General features: G+C 41.3%; 1 protein-coding gene across 7 annotated transcripts in view; it reads right to left on the minus strand.

The window, feature by feature from the left end:
- Positions 1-23,229, minus strand: part of SPIDR (scaffold protein involved in DNA repair) — a 156,344-nt gene extending 133,115 nt beyond the window's left edge. For 2 of the 7 annotated variants that reach the window (XM_083747616.1, XM_083747614.1), the window contains exons 1-5: positions 22,970-23,207; positions 20,787-20,942; positions 19,790-19,859; positions 18,553-18,720; positions 14,468-14,634 (exon numbers count right to left, since the gene is read on the minus strand). In XM_083747616.1, coding sequence (XP_083603742.1) covers positions 14,468-14,634; positions 18,553-18,720; positions 19,790-19,859; positions 20,787-20,942; positions 22,970-23,056 — 648 coding nt within the window. In that variant the 5' untranslated portion in view covers positions 23,057-23,207. Of the gene's footprint in view, positions 1-14,467; positions 14,635-18,552; positions 18,721-19,789; positions 19,860-20,786; positions 20,943-22,969 lie in introns of all 7 variants that reach the window. The other 5 variants (XR_014566480.1, XM_083747615.1, XM_083747617.1 and 2 more) reach the window with 5 other exon arrangements.
- Positions 23,230-23,820: the final 591 nt, after the last annotated feature.

Below are 23,820 nucleotides of genomic sequence, written 5' to 3' on the forward strand. Positions count from 1 at the left end.
CAAGAAAAGTACTTTCAGGTATCTGGTGCAAGTGTACAATCTGGTACTCTTACAACACAGTAGCAAGACTCCTCTTGCTTCTCACTTTCATGAAATAAACCAGCAGTGCTGGCTGGGGCTGATGGAAGTAGTTGTCCACAACATCTGGAGTGCACCACATTGGGAAGGCTGCTATACACATGCAAGTCAAGGAATAAGCTACGTTGTGAAAGAGGTGAAGCCTGATTCAGTTCTCTACTTCCAAGTTACGAAGCTCAAAGTGAAAGCTCAAAATCAGAAGATATGGATCTTCCTGACTCAGATTCTGATTAAAGCAATAAATTTGAGTTATGTTAGTTATTTCTGAGTTATGTTATATTTGATATATAACAAATATATGTTATATTTGTTATATTTGAGTTATGTTAGTTAGAGGGACACAGGTGGCGCTGTGGGTAAAAGCCTCAGCGCCTAGGACTTGCCGATTGAAAGGTCGGCGGTTCGAATCCCTGCGGCGGGGTGCGCTCCCGTCATTCGGTCCCAGCGCCTGCCAACCTAGCAGTTCGAAAGCACCCCCGGGTGCAAGTAGATAAATAGGGACCGCTTACTAGCGGGAAGGTAAACGGCGTTCCGTGTGCTGCGCTGGCTCGCCAGATGCAGCTTCATCACGCTGGCCACGTGACCCGGAAGTGTCTGCGGACAGCGCTGGCTCCCGGCCTACAGAGTGAGATGAGCGCACAACCCTAGAGTCTGTCAAGACTGGCCCGTATGGGCAGGGGTACCTTTACCTTTACCTTTAGTTATTTCTGAGCAGCTAGTATTTGAAGGATTGAGATAGATATAAATTATAGGTTCTGCTATCAAAATTTGTATATTATAGGCGCAGATACCTAGTTTTGTATACAATTACTATGACAGCTATAGCTCAATTTACTTGCATGTTTACTCAGAAGCAAGTTGCTCTGAACTCTGTGGAGCTTATAGCTAGGATTTGTTGAGAAAAATTTGCAGCTACTCCTTAATTGCACTATAGTGAAATTGTTTTCTGAAACCTAATTCCCTAAAAATGTTTATTCTGCATGATGATGATCTACACTCATACACAGCCAAGAGTTTGAAGGTGCCTATCTGCTCACCCCCACAAGCCCATGCATTTCCCCCTTCGGCATGGCTGTGAGACTGATTCTCATTAATCACAGTTCAACCACGTCCTAAACTTTAACACGAAATGTGCCTTGCTGGACCAGACCAAAGGCACATTATGTTGTCCCAGTAAAAGGCCAGTTGCTGATGGGAAGACTACAAGCAGGACATGAGCACAATAGCTTTCTCATCACTTGTGATTCCCAGCAACTGGTATTCAGAGGCACATTGCCTCTGACAATGGAGGTAGAACATGGTGCTCGCACACGTATGTTGCCCTTGATGATTTCCCTAACGTCCCATGCTTGCTACACCCTGCAGTGAGGGTGTCTACCCTTGCCTCCTCTTGAAATGTACATGAAGCAGAAGGAAGTTGGAGGAGTGATGTTCTTTCCCATTTCCTCTTTCAGTTTTTCAGTGTCCCATCAGCAGCTCAGCAGAAATGAAATGCATGAGAATGACAGATTAAAAAGAGTAGGGGAGAAGTGGAAGCATTGCACATTCAGTTCTTCTCCCCTGTTCTGCCTTGCTGCTGTCTTTCTCTCCCACATCAGTGTTAGAAGCCAAGCATAGGTTTGGGAATAACGTGCTTGTCTCACAGTATGCGAGTACATATATCTAGAATTACATAGTCTGAATTCGGTGCAAAGAATCTACGTGTCACTTGTTAAACAGCCCACTTCCCATGAGCCCCTAATCTAGGTAAGTTTCATAAGGTTATACTTTTTTTTTTTTTTAGTGTGAATGACTGTGGTGTGAAAAATGAAGTGGTGAAGGATAAACAGGGGATATGTGAGAATGAATGTTTGAAAAATAAAATGAATTGATAAATGGATGATGAAGGTGAAATGTGGAGGGCACCTGCAGATGGATGTGTGTGAATGGAACATGGATGAATTATACGGATGTGACTTTTGTCCCACCTAGGTTTGGCTTTGTCCACACCTATTACTACCATTTCAACCCCCTCAACCCTACCCCTGAGGATTAGGTAAAGGTAAAGGTACCCCTGCCCGTACGGGCCAGTCTTGACAGACTCTGGGGTTGTGCGCCCATCTCACTTAAGAGGCCAGGGGCCAGCGCTGTCCGGAGACACTTCCGGGTCACGTGGCCAGCGTGACACGCTGCTCTGGCGAGCCAGAGCCACACACGGAAACGCCGTTTACCTTCCCGCTGGTAAGCGGTCCCTATTTATCTACTTGCACCTGGAGGTGCTTTCGAACTGCTAGGTTGGCAGGCGCTGGGACCGAGCAGCGGGAGCGCACCCCGCCGCAGGGATTCGAACCGCCGACCTTTCGATCGGCAAGTCCTAGGCGCTGAGGCTTTAACCCACAGCGCCACCTGCGTCCCCTCCCCTGAGGATTACCTATAAGGAAATGAAGCTCCTGGACTGAAAAAGGTTTCACATCTCTATGCCATTTCAGTTTCTGTAGAAGATCAAATGCTCCTAGCATCAAAACTGAGACACCATAACAAAACTATGACTTAGACAGAAGAAGCTAAAGTGACTTTCAAAAACATTATGCCATTGCTGTGCTTGGGCAGAGAAAGATTGTGAACTTGATAGGAGCAAAACAGTACTTTAAGCCCTTAGTCAGAAGAGATGAATGATAACTTAGCTGCTTGGGGGGGGGGGGAGAATTTAAAAGCTACGAGACTGAGTGACTAAGTGAGTAAATTAATGAACTAGAAGAGGGCCGTTCAATGCAAGAACGCAAGCTATTGGGTTCAGTTCAGATGTGGGGGGAAGGACTAGCCTATACTTAAAGCAAAAAAGTTAAATTTATTTAAATCCCAATGAGAAATAGTTAAACACACACCTTTTGCCAGCTTATGATAAATGTAAAATGGTACCTTGTGAGTATATAATTCTGTTAGGGATGGAAGCCCAAAAAGAGAACTGATTTATGCAGTAGAGTACAGAACTGAAAGAAAGGAACATCTGAAAGAATCACAGTGAAGTAAATAGAGATGGGGCTTGCTTGTGCTGGCTTTCATAAAAAGATAATCTAAGATTCCAGCTTGAGCTGGTTTATGTGCCTAGTCTGTAAACCCAATGCACAAGATACTTCTTAAGCACAAGTCCGCACAAGCTCTACTCAGAAACCTCCCATTATTCACATAAACTATTTGCTCGGAATGTCCTGATAAGAGAGGAATTGTAAATATGAATGGCAGGTTATTGATGGAGAAGATGTTTGCTTTATGACCCACCTATATCTTTGTAGAGATAATACAAGACTGTAGCCTGAATGGGTCTTCATAAGAAAACACTGGTAACTTCTCACTTGATTTGCCCCAAGCTCAAACAACAGGGTAAGTTCATATCAATAACAGTTGGTAACTAAAGGGCGTCCTACAAAGTCCTACTTAGACACACTACAGTTGATGGACTTAACTAACATTGGCCCATTAATTTCAGTGGGTCTGCTCCAAGTAGGACTTGACTATAGCTCTTGACTGTTGGAAAACAATGACAATATCCTTTAGGGATACTACACGTTGTAGTCAATCAAGTCATACTCAAAGTAGACCCACTGAAAAATCAATGGAGTTAAGTTAGTTATGACTAACTTAAGTATTGATTTAAATGGGTCTACCCAAAGTATGACTTGGTTGAATACCACCCCCATTTGTTAAAATGCTCAAAACAACAAAACACTTTGAAATCTTACTTGCTTTTTTACTCAACCCAGATTTTCAGCACTTAAGTAGGAGATAGAGCCACAATCTCGCAGCATGTCACAGCATACATGTGAAGGTTATCCTGCTTCCCACTCCTCCACCCCCACCGAAAATAACTACATGGTGCCTTTATCACCTCAATTATCCATATGAATCCCTTTTAGGATGCACTAGAAATTAGGTTATGTCCTCAACAATGCAACGTGAAAGGGTACATGAAAAGGTGGGGAAAGACAGTGAAGCAACAAAATCAAAGTCAATAGGACTGCATCTTGCAATGGGAGTTATATGGGGGGGAGGGGCAGTGTTAGCGCCTAAAGTCAAAATCTGCTATAGTCAAAGCATCCCCCTGGAGCTATCCGCACATGACTGATCTTACCCTCTGCAGCCAGCATGAGATCTCGGGGGACCATGAGAGATCTCACAAGATCTTACAAAGGCCTCCAGAGCCCACAAGAGAGTTTCCCAGAGCCAAATAAGCAAAGCAGTGAGATTACAAACTCTTTCCATGGCGGGAAAACCTGGTGCTCTCTGCCTTGCATGCATTTAATTTGTGCTATATCAGCTGACCGGCCACCAAACACATAAAGCTGCGATCGCACAGATTAAATGCATACAAGTTACAATCCTACTGTGGTCTCACAAAATAGGGGAGATGCTATGCCGCACATGTCACTCTGGAGGGTAGTGGCCTGTACACAGACACTACTGTTGTGATTGGCTTTCTAGATATCCTAACTGGGAAAGGTTTGTAGTTGCTGTTATGGCTCAAAGGGTTTCAAACATTCTTCACATTGGAGAGATTTATTATGACAACCTGTGAGCTCCCCCAATGCAAGTGACACAGATACATCGATGGAATGCAAACAATTGTTTGTCTTCTTCCTCCTGCTCCAGCTTGTTCCACCCACAGTAACCAGTAATATCAGACGTTTTTACCACCCTGCCCACTTTTTATCATATGCTGTTTGGCTATTCCCCCTCTAAGCAATGGCCAGCAGCAGCATGAAAGAAAACTCAAATATGTAACCAGCCTCTCCCTTGTGAAATAAAACAGGCGTAAAATTATACAGATACGCATCTAAGAAAAGAACTCCGTCTATCTAAAAAATGGAAGGAAAACAGATGCACAGGCCTCAAGTGACCATGTTTCTGGAATCCCAATCTTCCTAAAATGCCAAGAGAAAGCAAACACTGTAGAAGTCTTCCACTAGATTAAGAAGATCCTAATGAAAGCAAGAAATAGAACAGGCCTCTTATGCACAGCACACTTTCCATAAATGAACTAGTTGTGTTCCTCCCTCAAGGAAGTCATGGGGTCAAATATAAGCAGCATCTTCAGCCCAAAGGTGAGCACTTGTGAGGGATATATAGCACTAATATGCAGCTTTTCAGCATTATACCTACCACATGGAATCCATGAGGAAGCATTTTTTAAGCAGTCTATATATGGTAGCCATGCAATTTAAATCAGCCATGCTCCATTAAATCAACACAGGACATTAGGGCAATGCATTTGAAATAAAACCTGGTTTGGGGATTTTGAAAAGGGCAATTTTTGATTTTTTTTCAAAATAAATCAGAATTTACTACTGCCAAATGAAGTTCAATTAAAAAGCATTAAAAACTAGCACTTTCATTAATCCAAAAATAAGACTTGAAAACTGAGAAGCAGTAGAAATTACAGGTATGGTTTGATTATTTTAAACACTTTTAAATATTTGCAAGACCTGTTGTTTGGTGGTTGATAACAGTGCTACAGTTTTTGCAATTTGTTTCTAGTGCAAATAAGACCACCATCAGAAAGATAAACTGAGCTTAAGAATTGGCATCCCAATCCTAAATGTGTAGTGCACAGCACTACGCAAGTACATTTTTCATAGAGATTCATACTGAGCTTCCTAACTGGAAATAGGGAACATGGCATTTGGTACGTCATCATCATCATCAATGGGTACCGGAAGAAAACACTTGCAACGGAAACAGACATATAACCTCTCATCAGGCATTAAGTCATCAGTCTGGCACAGATTCCGTTTCATGTAACAGTGATAACTCATTATAATGTTCTAAACTCGTAGTCTTCAAAAATAACTCATCATATTACACAACAAAGGGAACAGTCATAGCCAAACTATCAGAAAGTATCAAAGAAAACAAACCTCAATGCGTGTGAATTACACATATATCTCATTTTTTATACAGTGGTACCTTGGGTTAAGTACTTAATTCGTTCCGGAGGTCCGTACTTAACCTGAAACTGTTCTTAACCTGAAGCACCACTTTAGCTAATGGGGCCTCTTGCTGCTGCTGCACTGCCGGAGCACAATTTCTGTTCTCATCCTGAAGCAAAGTTCTTAATCTGAAGCACTATTTCTGGGTTAGCGGAGTCTGTAACCTGAAGTGTATGTAACCTGAAGCGTATGTAACCCGAGGTACCACTGTATTATTTTATTTTTAAAGTTATCTAAGACAGTGGGCAAATCAGCTAGCAGCATGCAAGCAACTCCACTAAACATTGCCACTGACTTCAGTTGAACACAGATTGTACAGCAGGGTCAGCACTGAAAGTGCTACTTAGGCTTATGCAAGTAACCCAGTTATTGTACTTAATATCTCACAATCTACTTTTGAAGCTCCCCTCTTTCAAAAGCAGCTTACCAAAAGGGATGAAGCTCAGTGGGTAAGCTTGAGCCAGTCTCTCTTTCAGATAGCCTACCTCACAGAGTTGTTGTGAAGGTGAAATGGAGAGAAGAACCACCATGTACACCACCTTGAGCTCCTTAGAGGAAAGGTGAGATATAAATATAATAAGTCTAAATCCCAGAGCTCACAGATGTTTTCACAGTTCTTTGGTTCCTGGCCAATGTCTTTTCAAATATATTACCCGTTCTCAGCTCTCAGGCTCAGAATTATGGGACGCCAGTGGCGCTGTGGTCTAAACCACTGAGACTATTGGACTTGCCGATCAGAATGTTGGCAGTTCGAATTCGCACAACAGGCTGAGCTCTGGTTGCTCTGTCCCAGCTCCTGCCAACCTAGCAGTTAGAAAGCATACCAGTGCAAGTATATAAATAGGCACTGCTGTGGCGGAAAGGTAAACAACATTTCCATGAGCTCTGACACTCATCACAATCCTCCATGCGCCAGTAGCAGTTTGTAATGCTGGCCACATGACCCAGAAAGCTGTCTGTGAACAAACGCCAGCTCCCTCGGCCTGAAAAATGAGATGAGCACAGCACCCCATAGTTGCCTCTGACCAGACTTATCTGTCCAGGCGTCCTTTACCTATCTTGAACACTTTCAAAAGACCATGAAAGCTTTCCCCGCTATTTGTACATTAACTATGAAAAGGGACAGTCTTTAACTTAGTTAACCTGATGCTACTATTATATTTTAATGTACCCAAGTGTTTGGGATAGATTAGATAGATAGATAGATAGATAGATAGATAGATAGATAGATAGACAGACAGACAGACAGACAGACAGACAGACAGACAGATAGATAGATAGATAGATAGATAGACAGACAGACAGACATGCACACACAGTGGAAAAATAAACATTTTACCACCTATCCCTAAGCCTGTGAACAGCTTTAAGGGATTACTTAATACTATTACTGTTATTTTTATTTTTCGGTTCCCACCCCCCTCAAAATCCACCGTACAAAGTTTTTTTTAAAAAAATGGAGGTTTTTCTCCATGAATACCCATAACAGAGCAACCAACATCCAAGTTATTAATAGGCTTCAAACTACTTGCAGATATCAGCAACTTTGTAACACAACAAAGATGCCTGTAGGACAAGGATAAAGTCTGACACACACAAATTGAGATGACTCAGGCCCTGAGCCACACTGTATGCAACAACATAAGTCACCAACCATTTAACATTGGATGAAATTCCTTCCTGTCACTGGGTGACCTTGGACCAGTCACTACCTCTTGGTCTAACCTACCTCACAGGGTTGTTGTGGGGATTAAATGAGGCGGGAGAAAGCATGTACACCACCTTGAGGTCCTTGGAGGAAAAGGTGGAATATTAGTGCAATAAAAAAATAAAAAATAGCAGCTACCAATTAAAATCTGCAGTGAGCTGGTTTAGCCATAACACTATGAGGCCGCTCTGGCAACCCACTAACTGCCACTCTGCCATACAACCTGCAAAGTAAATCCTATACCTGCTTCCCTGCCCCTCTTATTCTCTCCCTTTCCTGACCCTCAGATAATATCATCTTACGGAAGACCAGAAATCAACCAAGCATCCTTCAAAGTTTAAGGCATGATGACTCCACATGGTACAGGTGTGCCGGTGCAGCAACTTTCACTACATTTTCATATTTTCTACAATTTGCACTAATGCAATGCAATTAAAAGTATGACAACTATGAGAGCAGCCCCTTCCCACAGATTGCTCATAATGTGCTTTAAGCAGCAACCCACACACCTACTTACCCATAATTCTCTATGTGCTGTGTTAGTAAAAACTGTGATGATACTACTACACGGGCATAAGAGATGGGTATAAGAGATGACTACTGTTAGCAATTTTAAGCCAGTCATAATAATTAATTATAGCAATGATCTGTAATTATTACACACAATGCAATAAAGAGTCCTGCATCTTGAAAGCTGTGCAAAAATCGCCCCATAATAATAAAAAAGAAAATTATGGTGGTCAAGGTTGTTTCCCCTCTGCCACACCTTTAAAAAATCTTTTACCAGGAATGTTAAGAAACTATGAAAAGGGCTTTTAAAAATGTACACATTTTTCTAAATTTGTTCTTACACGTTTGACAAAAACTGAGTACCTGTACTGTGATGGCTGAATCACACCTAGGCATTTCAGCATGTGCCTTACATTACTATTTCAAGATTCTTTATTTTGCACAATGGGTACCACAATATTTTCAACAAATAAGCTGGCAAACAAATAAAGATGTTGGTTACTGGTTTACCCTGTCAATTTTTTTTATTGCATTTAAGAAAATGAAACAAAATGTTCCTCTGATCACTAACCTTCTAATGCCAAATTAACTCTGTTGCAATTTTGAGGGTAACAAGAACAAATTCTGCACATTCTCTCACCCTTCTCACATCTAAAAAAGATTACTTACAAAAAAAGTTTTGATAAAGTACTTGCCGACTGAAAGTAGATATATAAGATTTCAGCTCTGCATAGGGGCATTACTTGCATATTTTATGTAAAATCTAATATGAGTTTCAAATATTGGTGTATGACACAGTTAAACTTTCATCAGCAAAATAAAAAAAATACTTTGTTTTTTAAGTAAAACCCATCACCAAAACTACTTTTTCCATACTCATCTTAAATAATAATTCTTTCTAGTAGTCAATCCTGTCTTTCTCCTTAAACTAAAAAATATTCCTAGGACTATGACGTACCTCATGTACTAAACAGTGAAATAAAGTATGTAAAGTATGTAGGGAGTCTGTAATTATGATGGCAATGATCTCTCATGCAACGTGAGTCAACTCCCAAAGCCATGTTTGATGACCCAGACAGGCCACTGCCCTGGAAATTCCCACAAAAGGACACACCACTAAGATGATATCTGGGAAGCAGACTGTATTTTGGATTACACTACTATGATTTGGATACAAGAGTAGGAAACACATAAAAATTGCACTTGAGAACTGGGACATCCACCATGGAAAGAGAGCTTTGAAACATCAGTGACCTCATACCTGACATAAAGAGACAACCTCTTCTCATCCCCCCCTCCAAAAATCTGAAATGTAAACGATGGCACAACACAACATCATGACAAACAAGATGAATTTTAACAGGGAGATATGTAAAGTACTGCACTTGGGCAAAAAAAATGAGAGGCACAAATACAAGATGGGTGACACCTGGCTTGAGAGCAGTACATGTGAAAAGGATCTAGGAGTCTTGGTCGACCGCAAAATTGACATGAACCAACAGTGTGACGCAGCAGCTAAAAAAGCCAATGCAATTCTGGGCTGCATCAATAGGAGTATAGCATCTAGATCAAGGGAAGTAATAGTGCCACTGTATTCTGCTCTGGTCAGACCTCACCTGGAGTACTGTGTCCAGTTCTGGGCACCACAGTTCAAGAAGGACACTGACAAACTGGAACGTGTCCAGAGGAGGGCAACCAAAATGGTCAAAGGCCTGGAAACGATGCCTTATGAGGAACGGCTAAGGGAGCTGGGCATGTTTAGCCTGGAGAAGAGGTTAAGGGATGATATGATAGCCATGTTCAAATATATAAAAGGATGTCACATAGAGGAGGGAGAAAGGTTGTTTTCTGCTGCTCCAGAGAAGCGGACACGGAGCAATGGATCCAAACTACAAGAAAGAAGATTCCACCTAAACATTAGGAAGAACTTCCTGACAGTAAGAGCTGTTCAACAGTGGAATTTGCTGCCAAGGAGTGTGGTGGAGTCTCCTTCTTTGGAGGTCTTTAAGCAGAGGCTTGACAACCATATGTCAGGAGTGCTCTGATGGTGTTTCCTGCTTGGCAGGGGGTTGGACTCGGTGGCCCTTGTGGTCTCTTCCAACTCTATGATTCTATGATTCTATGACTGTTGGCAAAGATCTCTTTCCCTTTCCAGACCATGTGAGGAAATCATTCCACCTATTTAGTGCTAGGTTGCCATATCTCAACAGACACATAGTTGATAGTTTCTTTTAGGTTCATAAAGGCCTGCCACTCCCTTCTCCTTAGGAAAAGAAATCTATGCACCTCAAAGTGGACAGTTTGTGGATCAGTTAATGTACAATATCATATTATTGTCTGGCATTAAGTTACTAAGCCTCAGGCTTACACACTCCCTTCTCCCCCTCTTGCATTCCATCTGGTTTGTTAACTTTCTGGTTTGCAGCACAACATAGTTTGCACTTGCCCTCCAAAACAGGATTGCAAACCAGCTTCAAATCATGATGAACCATCCTTGTTTGGACAGCAAATACAAACCAATTTACCAATTCAGATTCAACAGCACAGAATCAGTCTGCAATAGATCAGGAAGCTACTCCTTAAGGAGAGAATGAAAAGGGAGGTAAGAGTATAGAAACACAAGGCTTGCTCCCATAGTACCAAAACATGGCTGGCCATTATATATGAACTTACTGTACTTTGCCGACAATGGGACTGAATCCTTGGGCTCACCATGCATTACACAGAGTACAGTGCTAACCTTGGTTTAAGAACAGCTTAGTTTATGAACAACTTGTATTAAAAATGCAGCAAACCTGGAAGTAGGTGTTTTGGTTTGTGAACTTTGCCTTGGAGTAAGAATATGTCTCGCTTCCTGTTGAGTGTGTTCCATTTGTAAATTGAGTCCCCCGCTGCTATGGGAAAGCACGCCTTGGTTTAACAACGCTTTTGTTTAAGTACGGACTTCCGGAACGGATTAAGTTGGTAAACCAATGTACCACTGTAATTGCATGCAATTAAAAAATGAAAAAAGATAACACACACAAACTAAGCACACATGCAGGGACTACTGTCAGTTATCATGTAACAAGACATGAAGTCAAGAAAACTAAGCAAAGCAAAGTCTCCTGGTAGAAACTATACAGTGATATCTTGGTTCTCAAACTTAATCCATTCCAGAAGTCTGTTCCAAAACCAAAGCGTTCCAAAGCCAAGGTGCTCTTTCCCATAGAAAGTAATGCAAAACGGATTAATCCATTCCAGACTTTTAAAAACAACCCTAAAACAGCAATTTAACATGAACTTTACTATCTAACGGGACCATTGATCCATAACATGAAAGCAATAATCAATGTATTGTACTACAAAATAAGTAAGACAGTACAGTGGTACCTTGGTTTGCATACGTCTTGGTTTGCATACGTTCTGCATTACAAACACATCAAACCTGGAAGTGCGTGTTCCGGTTTTCAAACTTTTTTTTTTTTTTATTACAGTGGTACCTCGGGTTAAGTACTTAATTCATTCTGGAGGACCATTCTTAACCTGAAACTGTTCTTAACCTGAAGCACCGCTTTAGCTAATGGGGCCTCCTGCTGCTGCCACACAATTTCTGTTCTCATCCTGAAGCAAAGTTCTTAACCTGAAGCACTATTTCTGGGTTAGCAGAGTCTGTAACCTGAAGCATATGTAACCTGAAGCGTATGTAACCCGAGGTACCACTGTACAATGCATTTTTTTTGGATTACAAACACATTTTTTTTGGGAGGCCCCATTGACCAAAGCACACCTTGGGTTACAACCTGTTTTGGTTTACAAAAGGACCTCCGGAACAGATTATGGTTGTAAACCAAGGTATCACTGTAATGTACAGTAGATGACAGCATTTTTCTTACCTGCACTGATGATAGTCATTGTTTGGATGGGGGACTATTATCCATTTCTGCAGTCACACAATCAATCAATCAATCAATCAATCAATCATAAAATGAAGAACAAGCCACAGTCACAAAAATGAAAAAGCCACACAAATAAAAACAAAAAATAGCAAAAACAAAAACACCAAATATAAGCTCCAAATATCACCTTTGAACACTGCAATTGGAAATGGAAGGCTCTGATTACAATTGGGGGTGGGGGGTGGGACGCAAATTAGCAGTGCAACAGTGAAAACGGGAGGAAAAAAATGCCTTGATTACAATGGGGGATGCAAATTAGCAGCACAAGAGTGAAAATGGAAGGAAAAAAGCTTTGATTACAATGGGGGGGGGTGCAAATTAGCAGCGCAACAGTGAAAACGGAAGCTCAGGAGCATGTTCATCTTCCGAAGTAAAGTTCGCAAACTCTGGGTTTGCAGTGTTCGAGTTCCAAGTTGTTTGGGAACTAAGCTGTTTGAAAACCAAGGTACCACTATATATTTATTGTCCAATTTATTGTCCAATTTCTATACAACTCCCCAACAAATATCAGGGAAAAAACCCTCAAAGCTGGTTCTCTTTCAAATGGTATTGTTCTATTCTACAAAATATTGGTTAGTTGGCAGGGCTGAATAAAATTGCCCAGTCCCTGCATTTAACAGGCCAAACTTGTCAATAAGGTAACTAAGCAAAGAAACCTGAACCACTGATATCAGAGAAACAACATTTCTATTACAAAAATAAATGAATATGATCAGTTCTCATCCTACCAGGGAATAGTTTTAATATATGGCAAAAAGGTTGTAACAGAAAATATGGTCTCTCAAAGCTCTTAGCACCTCCACTAAGAATAACTCAACGAGCCAGCAAAGCTTGCATAATATGATTAGTAGCTTCTAAGGGGGGAAAGTATAAAATTATGGAAGGATATGCACAACCCATGAATGCATACAGGACAGACCATTAATGAGGAACTTCCAAGGAGACAGGTGAATCTCATTTCATAAGAAATGCTGAGAATTCAGAATTGTGATTGTAAGAATACTAGTACCAAGAAGGGGACAGACCAAACAGTTTTCTTCAACTCTTATATCTTGCAGAACAATTAGGTGGAATATAGGATGGATATATACAATATAAGTAAATACCTCACTAAATTATATTGAAACTATGCTTGCTTACAGTATTAACTTTTTAGGTGCCCTGTAAATACTTTTCTTGTTCTTGAAACCTTGATTCCCCCACCTGCTTATTAATTCTAAAATGTTCTCACAGCTTAATAAAAAACTGGAAAAGGTCAGATCCTATGAATCCAATGTCCTGTTTTATTATATCTCAGTGGATCATGAGGCAAACACCCTAAACACTCTCAGATCTCTAGGTCAGTTAAACCTGCTTCTGCTGCTTAAATGCAAAAACAGGGCACATGGTGCATCAAACAACATGTAAGTACTCTTCTCTAACTAATTCCCAAATAAAAGCAAGCAAGAAACAAAAAGATGGTTCTTGTCTCCCCCTACTGGAAGTTCAGTAATACTTTGGAATAGAACCAAAAGTTGTTAGATGCCAGAATGTCAGCAAAATGGCTTCAGCCTATCTATACCCTGAATTCTTAAGCATCTATAGGTCTGTTCACCTAGAGTGCATCTATGCATTACAGTCAACGTTACAACCAACATTTAAAAGAAAAATTCTACTGGGTTCTGTGAAGGTGAAACAAAACTTGTTCAAATGTGCAGAGCAAAAATGGAACCACAAAACACTGAGGTTGGGTTTAAAAAGCAGAAACAAATTATTCTAATAAGTACTTAGTCCACAATTTTAACCACACATACCTGCGAGTAACCTCGCTGAATTCAATAGGACTTCTAAATAAATAAGTTTAGGATTACACTATAGATAACAAAATCCTCACACCCTCCAAAGGTACAGTACAGTACAGTACAGTAAACAAATAAGCAGTGGCTCCGCTGAAATGAAGCAAATCTTTTCCACAGGCATCAGGTATGTGTACCAAATTTTTTTTAAAAAGAAAGTTTTGCTGTCATTGATTTCAATGGGTCTGCTCTGAGTAAGACAGAGGTTGGAAATTGCACCGAACTTTTTTATCCCAAACTCACCAAGTATTCCAAAGTAAACCCTTTTCAAGAAAGGTTTAGGTAAAGTGTGTTACTGTCTACCTGAAAGACTTCTTATCAAGATTACTTTGGCAATCTCCAGACCATTTTGGCAACTGACGTTTGAGGAAACAAAATTTTAAAGTAGACCAGTGCTCTGATTCCTGAAATATTTGCAATCAAGAAAAGTCTTACCTTTGACGGTTCGTGTTCCTTTTCTTCATCAGACATAATATTGCTGTATGTACAAGAATCAGTGTCTGATATGTCCAAAGAAGTACCATCTGTTTTTGATTCACTGCGCTGGTCAACATTATCTTCACAATCGCTATCATTGTCCCAATCAATGGTGTGTGATTCACCTTAAGGGGAAATAAAAAACAGAAATATAAGAACAGACTTTTAAAAATGCTAACATCCTCACAATTATCTTTCACATATGCCTAACTCTACATGCAATACATACACTTACAAATTTAACTGTTTATTGTAAAAACTGGTGGCAGACAAGACTAGCCCTTATATCCCAGAAAAGTATGTCATTCCAGAGTGGGAACATAATCCATACAGAGCTAGGGAAGCAATCTTTCTTACTAGCTTCGCTCTTAACAGAGTGACGTGGAATTTTTTTTTGCAACCTCTTATTTCCACACCAGCAAAGCCTCACCTAGTAAATGTCTGTATTGGAAATAACACTAGGGAAAGCTGGGGTGGGAAGAGAGCATTGAGGTTGCAATCACGTGTAGAACACTTACTTATCTGAAGAACTATATAAAAATATGCCTATTAGTTATAAGTCTTCCCCAGTACTAAGCCAAAGTAACTGGATTAATCTTTCAGATGTCTAAAAAAGTAATTGATACATCTTAAGTGATAATGCATAACGGAAGACTTTTTGCAGAATGTATTTCTAGTCAAGCCTGCTCAAACAGTTGCTTTAAATGACCATCTTCAATGGAAAAGCACATTCAAAAAACCCTTGAGCAAATCAGCAGCACTTCTGAAAAGCTCCAATTCAACAACATAAAATGAAGGGTTTCTTAAACAGTAGTATAAGAAAGAATAGACATGTCCTCAGAGATTAAAATGAACAGTGGAAAGTAACAATGTCATTCTGTAATGCATTAGAGAATAACATGCAAGTGATAAGACCATAGAACACAGATCTAGTATGTTTTTAACCATCTCCTCCAGATTTGTTCAGTGTTTACAGAAGCAGCAGGCAACATGTTTGACATTGAAAGTGCATGTTGTCAGATAAACAACAGTCAATAATCAGGAAAACAATCATTTCTTCTATTTCACTAAGAACAGTAGGAAAGTACAAAATGTTATTATTATCAGCTGTGCCTGACCTACTTACATTAGTGCAACATTTACTGAACTAATAAACAAATGCTGGGATTGCTTACTAAGGAAAGATGGCCATCTAGTGTTCCTTACAATAGCAGCAACAAAATAAATAGCATAGAGCAGTTACTATAGAGAAAATAAAGGCCTCTTCACACATTATTTCAAAAGAATACGGTAAAAGAAAAAAATGTATATTGTGTACCTAAACACTTAAAACAGGGGCTGCCACCTTTTGGGGCCTGTGGGCTCATTTACAAACTATGATGGGCATCAGACAGAAACCACAACCAAGAATGCTTCTTTCAAGCCAAATTTCAGCAGTGTGAGGGGAAGAGATCCTGTGGGTACTAGGGGAGGTCTCTGCAGGCAGAGGTGAATCTGCAGGAGCTGCACTGGCAACACCTGATGTAAACTATGAATGCGAAAAAGAGGTATTTGAAAACCTATGTATCAGAAAGGTGACCTCATGAGAGACCAGGGATATGATACAACTTCCTGCTGTATATATATATATATATATATATATATATATATATATACACACACACACACACACACACACACACAGGTGCCACTTTTCCAATCACAAGGAATTAGTACCCAAACCTCGCCATGCACCCTGCAGGTTTTGGTATCGAAACAGCCGGACTTGCATGCAGTACAGTAAACAAATAAGCAGCTTTAAGCAAGCCTTCCTTTTTGTGTTTTGCTGGTTTGTGGCAACTGTTTCCCCAGAAACCATGGTGGGAGTGGGGGAAGAGATCTTGTTTAAGGCTGCTTATTTCTTTACAGTAGGGGGGGGGGGGAGAGACTCAGTTCAGACACAATAGGGAACCAGAGTTTCCCACTCTTTGAAAAGCATGCATATACTAGAATGCTCACCCCTCCACCTGTTCCCCATGCAAGAAAGAGGAGAACAAAAGCTTCCAGTCTTCAAATAACTACTATTTCTTGTAAACCCAGATGCCAACTTTGATGCCACATACACCCGGACAACACCATTACTGGCCCCAACAACATCACACATACCATCTCGGGACTATTTAATTGCTCATCGTCTAACATTGTGTATGCCATCAAATGCCAACAGTGTCCTTCAGCTCTCTATATTGGACAAACAGGCCAGACCTTACGCCAAAGAATAAATGGACATAAATCAGACATCAGGAATCACAAGACAGAGAAACCAGTAGGAGAACACTTCAATCTCCCAGGACATTCTATACAAGATCTCAAAGTAGCTGTTTTACTACAAAGGAATTTCAGAAATAGACTGGAAATAGAAGCTGCTGAATTACAACTTATCACCAAACTTAAAACCATGGAGAAACCTGGTCTGAACAAAGACCTTGGATTCTTATCTCATTATACATGACAAAGCCATTTTTCACCTTTTCACCCCTTGCTTTTTCCTGTAAGACCTATTGCAGTCGTTAAGAGTCGTCAACAGGCTCATCACAGCTATCTGCCAATCACCCATTCCCACCACCCTTCTGAGTAATACCCCTCCCCACCTTCTCACTATATAGAAGGGTCTGGAAACTTCTGTTTCAGTGTATCTGAAGAAGTGTGCATGCAAACGAAAGCTCATACCAAGAACTGACTTAGTTGGTCTTTAAGGTGCTACTGGAAGGAATTTTTTTTGTTTTTACTATTTCTTGTGGCATCCCCAAATCACGGAACTGTGGTTTGTTTAACTACAGTTAGCAAGAATAAGCCAGAATCAAACCATGGTTTCAGACCTTCCCCCCCTCAGTAAAGGTAAAGGGACCCCTGACCAGTCGTGACCGACTCTGGGGTTGCGGTGCTCATCTTGCTTTATCGGCCGAGGGAGCCGGCGTATAGCTTCTGGGTCATGTGGCCAGCATGACTAAGCCGCTTCTGGCAAACCAGAGCAGCACACGGAAACGCCGTTTACCTTCCCGCCGGAGTGGTCCCTATTTATCTACTTGCACTTTGACGTGCTATTGAACTGCTAGGTTGGCAGGAGCAGGGACCGAGAAATGGGAGCTCACCCCGTCACGGGGATTTGAAACGCTGACCTTCTGATCGGCAAGTCCTAGGCTCTGTGGTTTAACCCACAGCGCCACCCGTGTCCCCCTCAGTAACTTTAGCTTTATCCAGGGGTGGGGGACTTGATCATCACATATACAAAGCTCTTGGTCCTTTACTGCTTACTCCCTCTATCAATGCCCACAATGGAGGCCATGCACAAGCCAGATCTGACCATGTTAGAGAATGAAGGTGGTGGCTACATAGGTAGGTCCTTTTCAGCATGCCCCACTCTGACTCATATAATTTAAGATCTGCCTGCCTCCTTCTCTGGCCTGCTGCCCCCATACCCTGCACCAAGGCATCACCTTTTACTCCCCACTCTAGCCCACGTGATTCAAGGCCAAATATCTGCCTCGACCCTTCCACAACTCTCCCCAGTCTCACTTCTCACTACCCACTCTGGCCCACAAGAGGCCAGCCTGTCTTACTACCTTTCAATGTGGCCCTTACCAAAGTCACACTTCTTGATTCTTGCTCCTAGCTCCTGCCCACATTCCCTGCCCTCAATCGCCATTTGACTGGAAATCTGCCTGTATGCCTCCTTGCTCCAGCTCCCCACAATTCAGGTTGTTTTCCTGCCCCTTCCCCCACAGCCCCTCTGCTTTCACTGGTCCACATCATTTGATGCCTGCTTCCCGCCTACCAGGCTTCCACCATGGTTCCCACCTCTCAATTCCACTCACCACTTCTGCCCCCATTTCTTTCTCATGCAAACACAGAATACAATAATACGTAGTATAGCAGTGAAAACTTGGATTCTAGGGAATGATAAAGGTACTGTGTATTACTGGTAAGCCAATTTTCACAATTCCACAGATAAAGGTTTCTGGACTTTCATCTAATGTATACAAAACAGATACAAAGAGCCTCACCTTCATTACATCCATCCCTGGAAATCAAGCCATGTTTTCTATACTTCTCCACTTTCAGACTAGGGAACCTTGAAGTCAAAGTCTTATCGTCATCATCTGAGAAGTCGCTTCCACTGGAGCTCCATACTATATCAGTTAACTCACTTAGTCTCTCACGCTGAGAGATTTCTGCAGAGCAGAATAAGCAACTATTTAGCACATTTCATATTCATCCTGCCCTCAACTGTAACACTACAATGTACACATCACAATACTTAGAATTAACCCGTGAGGTTATATTTTTAAAACTAATATGAAATAAACTAACTTGAACAATGGATTAAGTTTATAGCAACTTAAGACAAGGATGAAGGACTAATTTTTAAAGCTCTGACTCAAGAGGTTGAAGGGTGTCAATGGTTTCCTGATAGCTCTTGGGGATCTTCCTGTCACAGAACCTTCAGAAAGTGTTGAAGGCCTGCTTGGCCTATGGAATAGGGAAATGAACCAGGCAGCTGACATAATCATTGCTGAGCACCCTCTCCCATTTAACAAAGCTAAACAAACTCCCTGGTTTTCTGGGGAGCTCAGGGTAGGACAATGGTTAGAGAGATATTGGCAGTAAACACAGAACATAACTGACCAAACACAGGGTACAACTCAGATGAAGACTTTTTGCAAGGCAGTGAGTGGAGCAAAGGAATCACACTTCACCACCCACACTGCATATTTACAGAGTTGTCCAACTGAACTTTATGGTGTGGTTAAGAGTCTGCTGCTTCCGGGCCCATGAGATAGCATTGGGGAATACTTGACAGTACATTGTGCATTTTAAGACACAGTGCAGATAAAACAATGACCTGGATGCCATAACTACATGGATCCATTTGATGTACTGTTGGATCTTACCTGTTCAGTTATCATGAATATTTATCTATGGTGGTGGGCAACCCTTGGTGATATGAGACCCACTACATGTGCTCAACCCTTGACCTTTGTTAGCTTATAGCTCCTGTCACAATGCTAAATTACTCCTCCCAAATTAACTGTGCATGCCACAAATGTTATGTTTTTGGTTTTATCAGTTTATGAACTCATTTTACAAGGCTGGGCTCAAACTGGATTACAAACAGAAGAAGCAGTCATGCAAATCTACCCTAGATCAAGATAGAAGTTGTAACGTGAGAAAAAAGCTTGCAGGTAATACAAACAAAACCTCTTATGCTGCTAATGTGAAATAATACAGTAGATGTTGTACCTTCAATTGAGCTGAGCAATGATGCAAAGGATGTTTTAACTCTAGATGTTTTATCTGACAATTCTTTAGTCTGTTTAAAAAGAAAAGGAATGAAAACAAAATGAATACTAATTAATATGAAAACCATTCTTGGACATATTAATGCATTATTAAATATATATATAATTTTCTTTATTACCATTTCTAAAATCACATTCACATTCAAATATGCATTTCCACCATTAATATCTTTCTTTATAATAAAACATGCAATGACTTCCCTTCTTCCCCTTCCCTTGTTTCTTTGATTTCCCCACCAGTCCTGCATGTTCTTATATATTCATTGAATGCATCATATTTATTAATTAAATCACCTATACTATGAATCTTCCAACACAAAGGTCCCCATAGATGCTTACAATTGAAATAAATATATATATATATATACAATAAAACACATCAAGAGCTTTAACTGAAGAAATGTTACTAAAATGAATCAAACCCCAAAAAACACAACTGATGTTGGCACAATCAGAGACGGCAGACAATATCACAAAAGTGCATTCAAACAGATGATCTTCACCCTCCACCTAAACACACCAAGAGGAAAGCCAAACCTCTACAGATAAAAAATTCCATAACTTCCATGTCAGCAGGAAGGGCATTTTACACCTTACTCCAAACAGGGGTATTAGAGACTGGGCAGCAATTATCAAATACTTCAGGATCCAGGGAGAGTTTCCTCAGGGGTTGTCATGCCACCATTCCCTTCAAGTTCGTGGGGAAATCTTCTCACACAAGGATGCATTAACTGTCCCCTAGATCCCCCTCTAGTCATCCCCCATTTGCCAATTATGAATTGTCAATCATCACCATATGGATATTTTTGTATTTAATCTGTTGGAAAAGCAGGTGATTAAACAAATATAAATTATTTAATAGACAATGAGCCCTAATAAAATTTAATGTATCTTCACTAGCATGAAGTTCTAAACTCAGTAAAATAGCATCATTTTACCTCCAGTGAAGAAGCTGCCTGAAATCCGTCACCACAACGAAGCCATGCATTTGAAACTGAAGCAGCATCTACCGCTGCCCCAGAATTTCTCTTCCCTTCATCTATAGGCTTCTTATCTGGAAAAGAGGCAGGTTCTGAGCACCATGTTCGTTTCCTCTGCAAAGAAAAATATTTTTATTTAGGAAAATATATAGACCACCAAGCACTGATAAGTATCATAGTGTTGTACAACAATTAAAATAAATAAATAAGGCAGGTTTTTAAAAATCTGATACTGCCTGTGAGTTAACACATCCTACTGGGGAAGCTTATAGAAACAGAAGAACTTTTAGAAACTAACAAAATGTGTATAACATCAGAGCCTTCAATGGGCAGTATGTTCCACAAAGCAGCTGTCACTGCACTGAAGGACCTAATTCCGAGCCACCATAAAACAAACCTCTGCTACATTGGGAATCACAAGGAGGGCTCCTGGAGATGACAGCAGTATAGCTATATGGGGCCCTAAATTATTTAGGGCTTCATACACTAACAATAAAACCTTAAATTTGCCCTGGTTGCATACTGGCAGCCAGTACATTCATAAGTGCTTCATATCTCTACAGTCAGACACAACGGAAGTTCAGAGACTCCTATCACTCACAGCTGCCATCAACATGTTGTCAAACATCCTACTCAGAAGTAAAAGGTAAAGGACCCTTGACAGTTAAGTCCAGTCATGAACGCCTCTGGGGTTGTGGCGCTCATCTTGCTTTACTGGCGTTTGCTCGCAGAGTTTTTCCGGGTCACATGGCCAGCATGACTGAGTCGCTTCTGGTGAAACCAGAGCAGTGCACGGAAACACCATTTACCTTCTTGCCGGAGCGGTACCTATTTCTCTACTTGCACTTTGACATGCTTTTGAATTGCTACGTGGGCAGGAGCTGGGACCGAGCAATGGGAGCTCATCCCGTTGCGGGGATTCGAACCGCTGACGTTCCAATCAGCAAGCCCTAGGCTCAGTGGTTTAGACCACAGCGCCATCCGCTTATTAAATGCAATATACTTTTATTTTTTATTTATTTATTTGCCATGTGTAAATCCTGCTTTTCCTCCAGGGAGCTCTAAGCAGCATACATGGTTCTCTTCCCCATTTTATTTTCACAACAACCATGTGAGGTAAATTAGGGCAAGATAGGAACACTGCCTATTCCTATTCTCCATACACATTTTAATGCAGGTGAATCAAAGGAAGACACCTAATGCCCTTGCCAACTCCCAAAACAATGAGAAAGAATATGGTATGGCAAATATCCTACTATTTTAATCACATCCAACTTCTCAAAAGATTCCATTAATGGTGTCTCTGAAAAAATTACATATCACTTATTTTACATATCATTTATTTGAGTTAAACTGGGAGGAGAGAATTGTTTTCCTCAGCCCCATGAACTATCTTTTATTTCAGCTATTAAGGTCAATCCTTTCAGTGTAATTTGTCCCATTTGTATTTTTTACGTTTTGTGTTAACCCCTTTGAGTTTTTCTATTAAAAGAGAAAGGTGACATTTAAATGAACAGTGCAGCCTCTGCATGCTTTCTCTCCATAGGCAGTCCCCCATTAGAACATATTTGTCCCCTAAAGTTCTCCACAAGTCTTTGTGAACTTTTACACATAATGTCTGCCAGATATTTGCCATACTATGACATTTCAGTTCAGCATTTGACATGCAATGTTCTTTAGCATTTGACATCTTTCCAAATCAAACCCATCATGAGATTCCAGTAATCCCATTGCATTGCAAATACAGTAATCAAATTCAAATTCAAAATATTTTCACACTTATCATTCTCCATCAAATACACTTAACTTCCCAGTAGCCGTTGTTTAGAATTAAACCTAGCAACTATTTCCCTTAAAAAAGGCGCCAGTACACGCTCCCTGACACACCTTCTCACTATTGTACACGTAAAACGCATAAAGTTTCCACTCCCGCTCAAAACCTGTGATATTCCCTCGGGAGCATAATTTGACCAGGCGCTCGACCTAGAACAGCAAATATATGTGCCTCTGGGCGCGTGCAGAGCGCCCTTCCCTCTTACACTCCACACAATGCTGGCCAGCTTCCAAATATTCAGAGTTAACGAGAAGAAAGCCCAGGGTCCAGCTTTCAGGCACTCCCTTATTCCGCAGCCAATAGAAACTCTCGCGATTCCCACTCCTCGGATGCTGCCCCCCGCCGCCGCCGCCCGCCCCGTCCTCCGTTGCCCTGATACCTTCCTCACGAGCATCTCCGCCACATAGGACCAGACTTCCCTGTGTCACGTGACGTGAGCGAGAGCACCGTGGCTTGAGGAGGAGGGGAGCAGAGAGGCCCGGGCGAATTCCACTCACCGGCCAAGAAAAAAACTTCTTCCCTCAACAGAGGGGGAAGGCCACGCCCCCTCCCTTCCAGCTTGGCGCCGTTTCATCGGCGGAGCCACTGATTGGGTGGGACGTGGCGAAAGGCGCGTGACGCGCGACGCAATAGAGGGCTGCCGCCGCCTCTTTCTGACGTTTCTCACTCTCGCCGCACGGGGGCTCCCGAGCATCAAGGCGCTGCACCCCGTTCGCAACGGCTTTTACCCTCGCTGCGCATGCGCCCTGTATGTTCTCCTCATCTGCTGCAGTGTTCGCGCGGGCTTCGCCGTTGAGATAACGGGACGCAATTACATCCCCTCAGAGCCCCCAGAAAATTTTTCCCAGTCGGTTGCAGTTATATACGGGTTCTCTCTTTTTCTTACAGGAAACCGTATGGTACCTGCTTTAGGAGATATTTGCGTGAGAAAGATTATAAGGGCTTATTTATTGATGCTAAATCAGTATTTATGCACTTAGCCACCTTCGGTTTTTGACTCCAGCCCCGGAGTGCACATGACACTGGCCACAATCCATCCATATTCTGAAATTTCTTGAGTAATAATGCTGTTTGGTGCTTCCCCCCTCAAACAGCCTTCCCATTTGGTTTGAAAACTCTGTTGAGGTGAGGTGTGTACATTTGAGGCAACAGATGCAC

Source organism: Podarcis gaigeae (genome assembly GCF_964106915.1).
Source record: "Podarcis gaigeae genome assembly, chromosome: 7".
Classification (NCBI taxonomy): Eukaryota; Metazoa; Chordata; class Lepidosauria; order Squamata; family Lacertidae; genus Podarcis; species Podarcis gaigeae.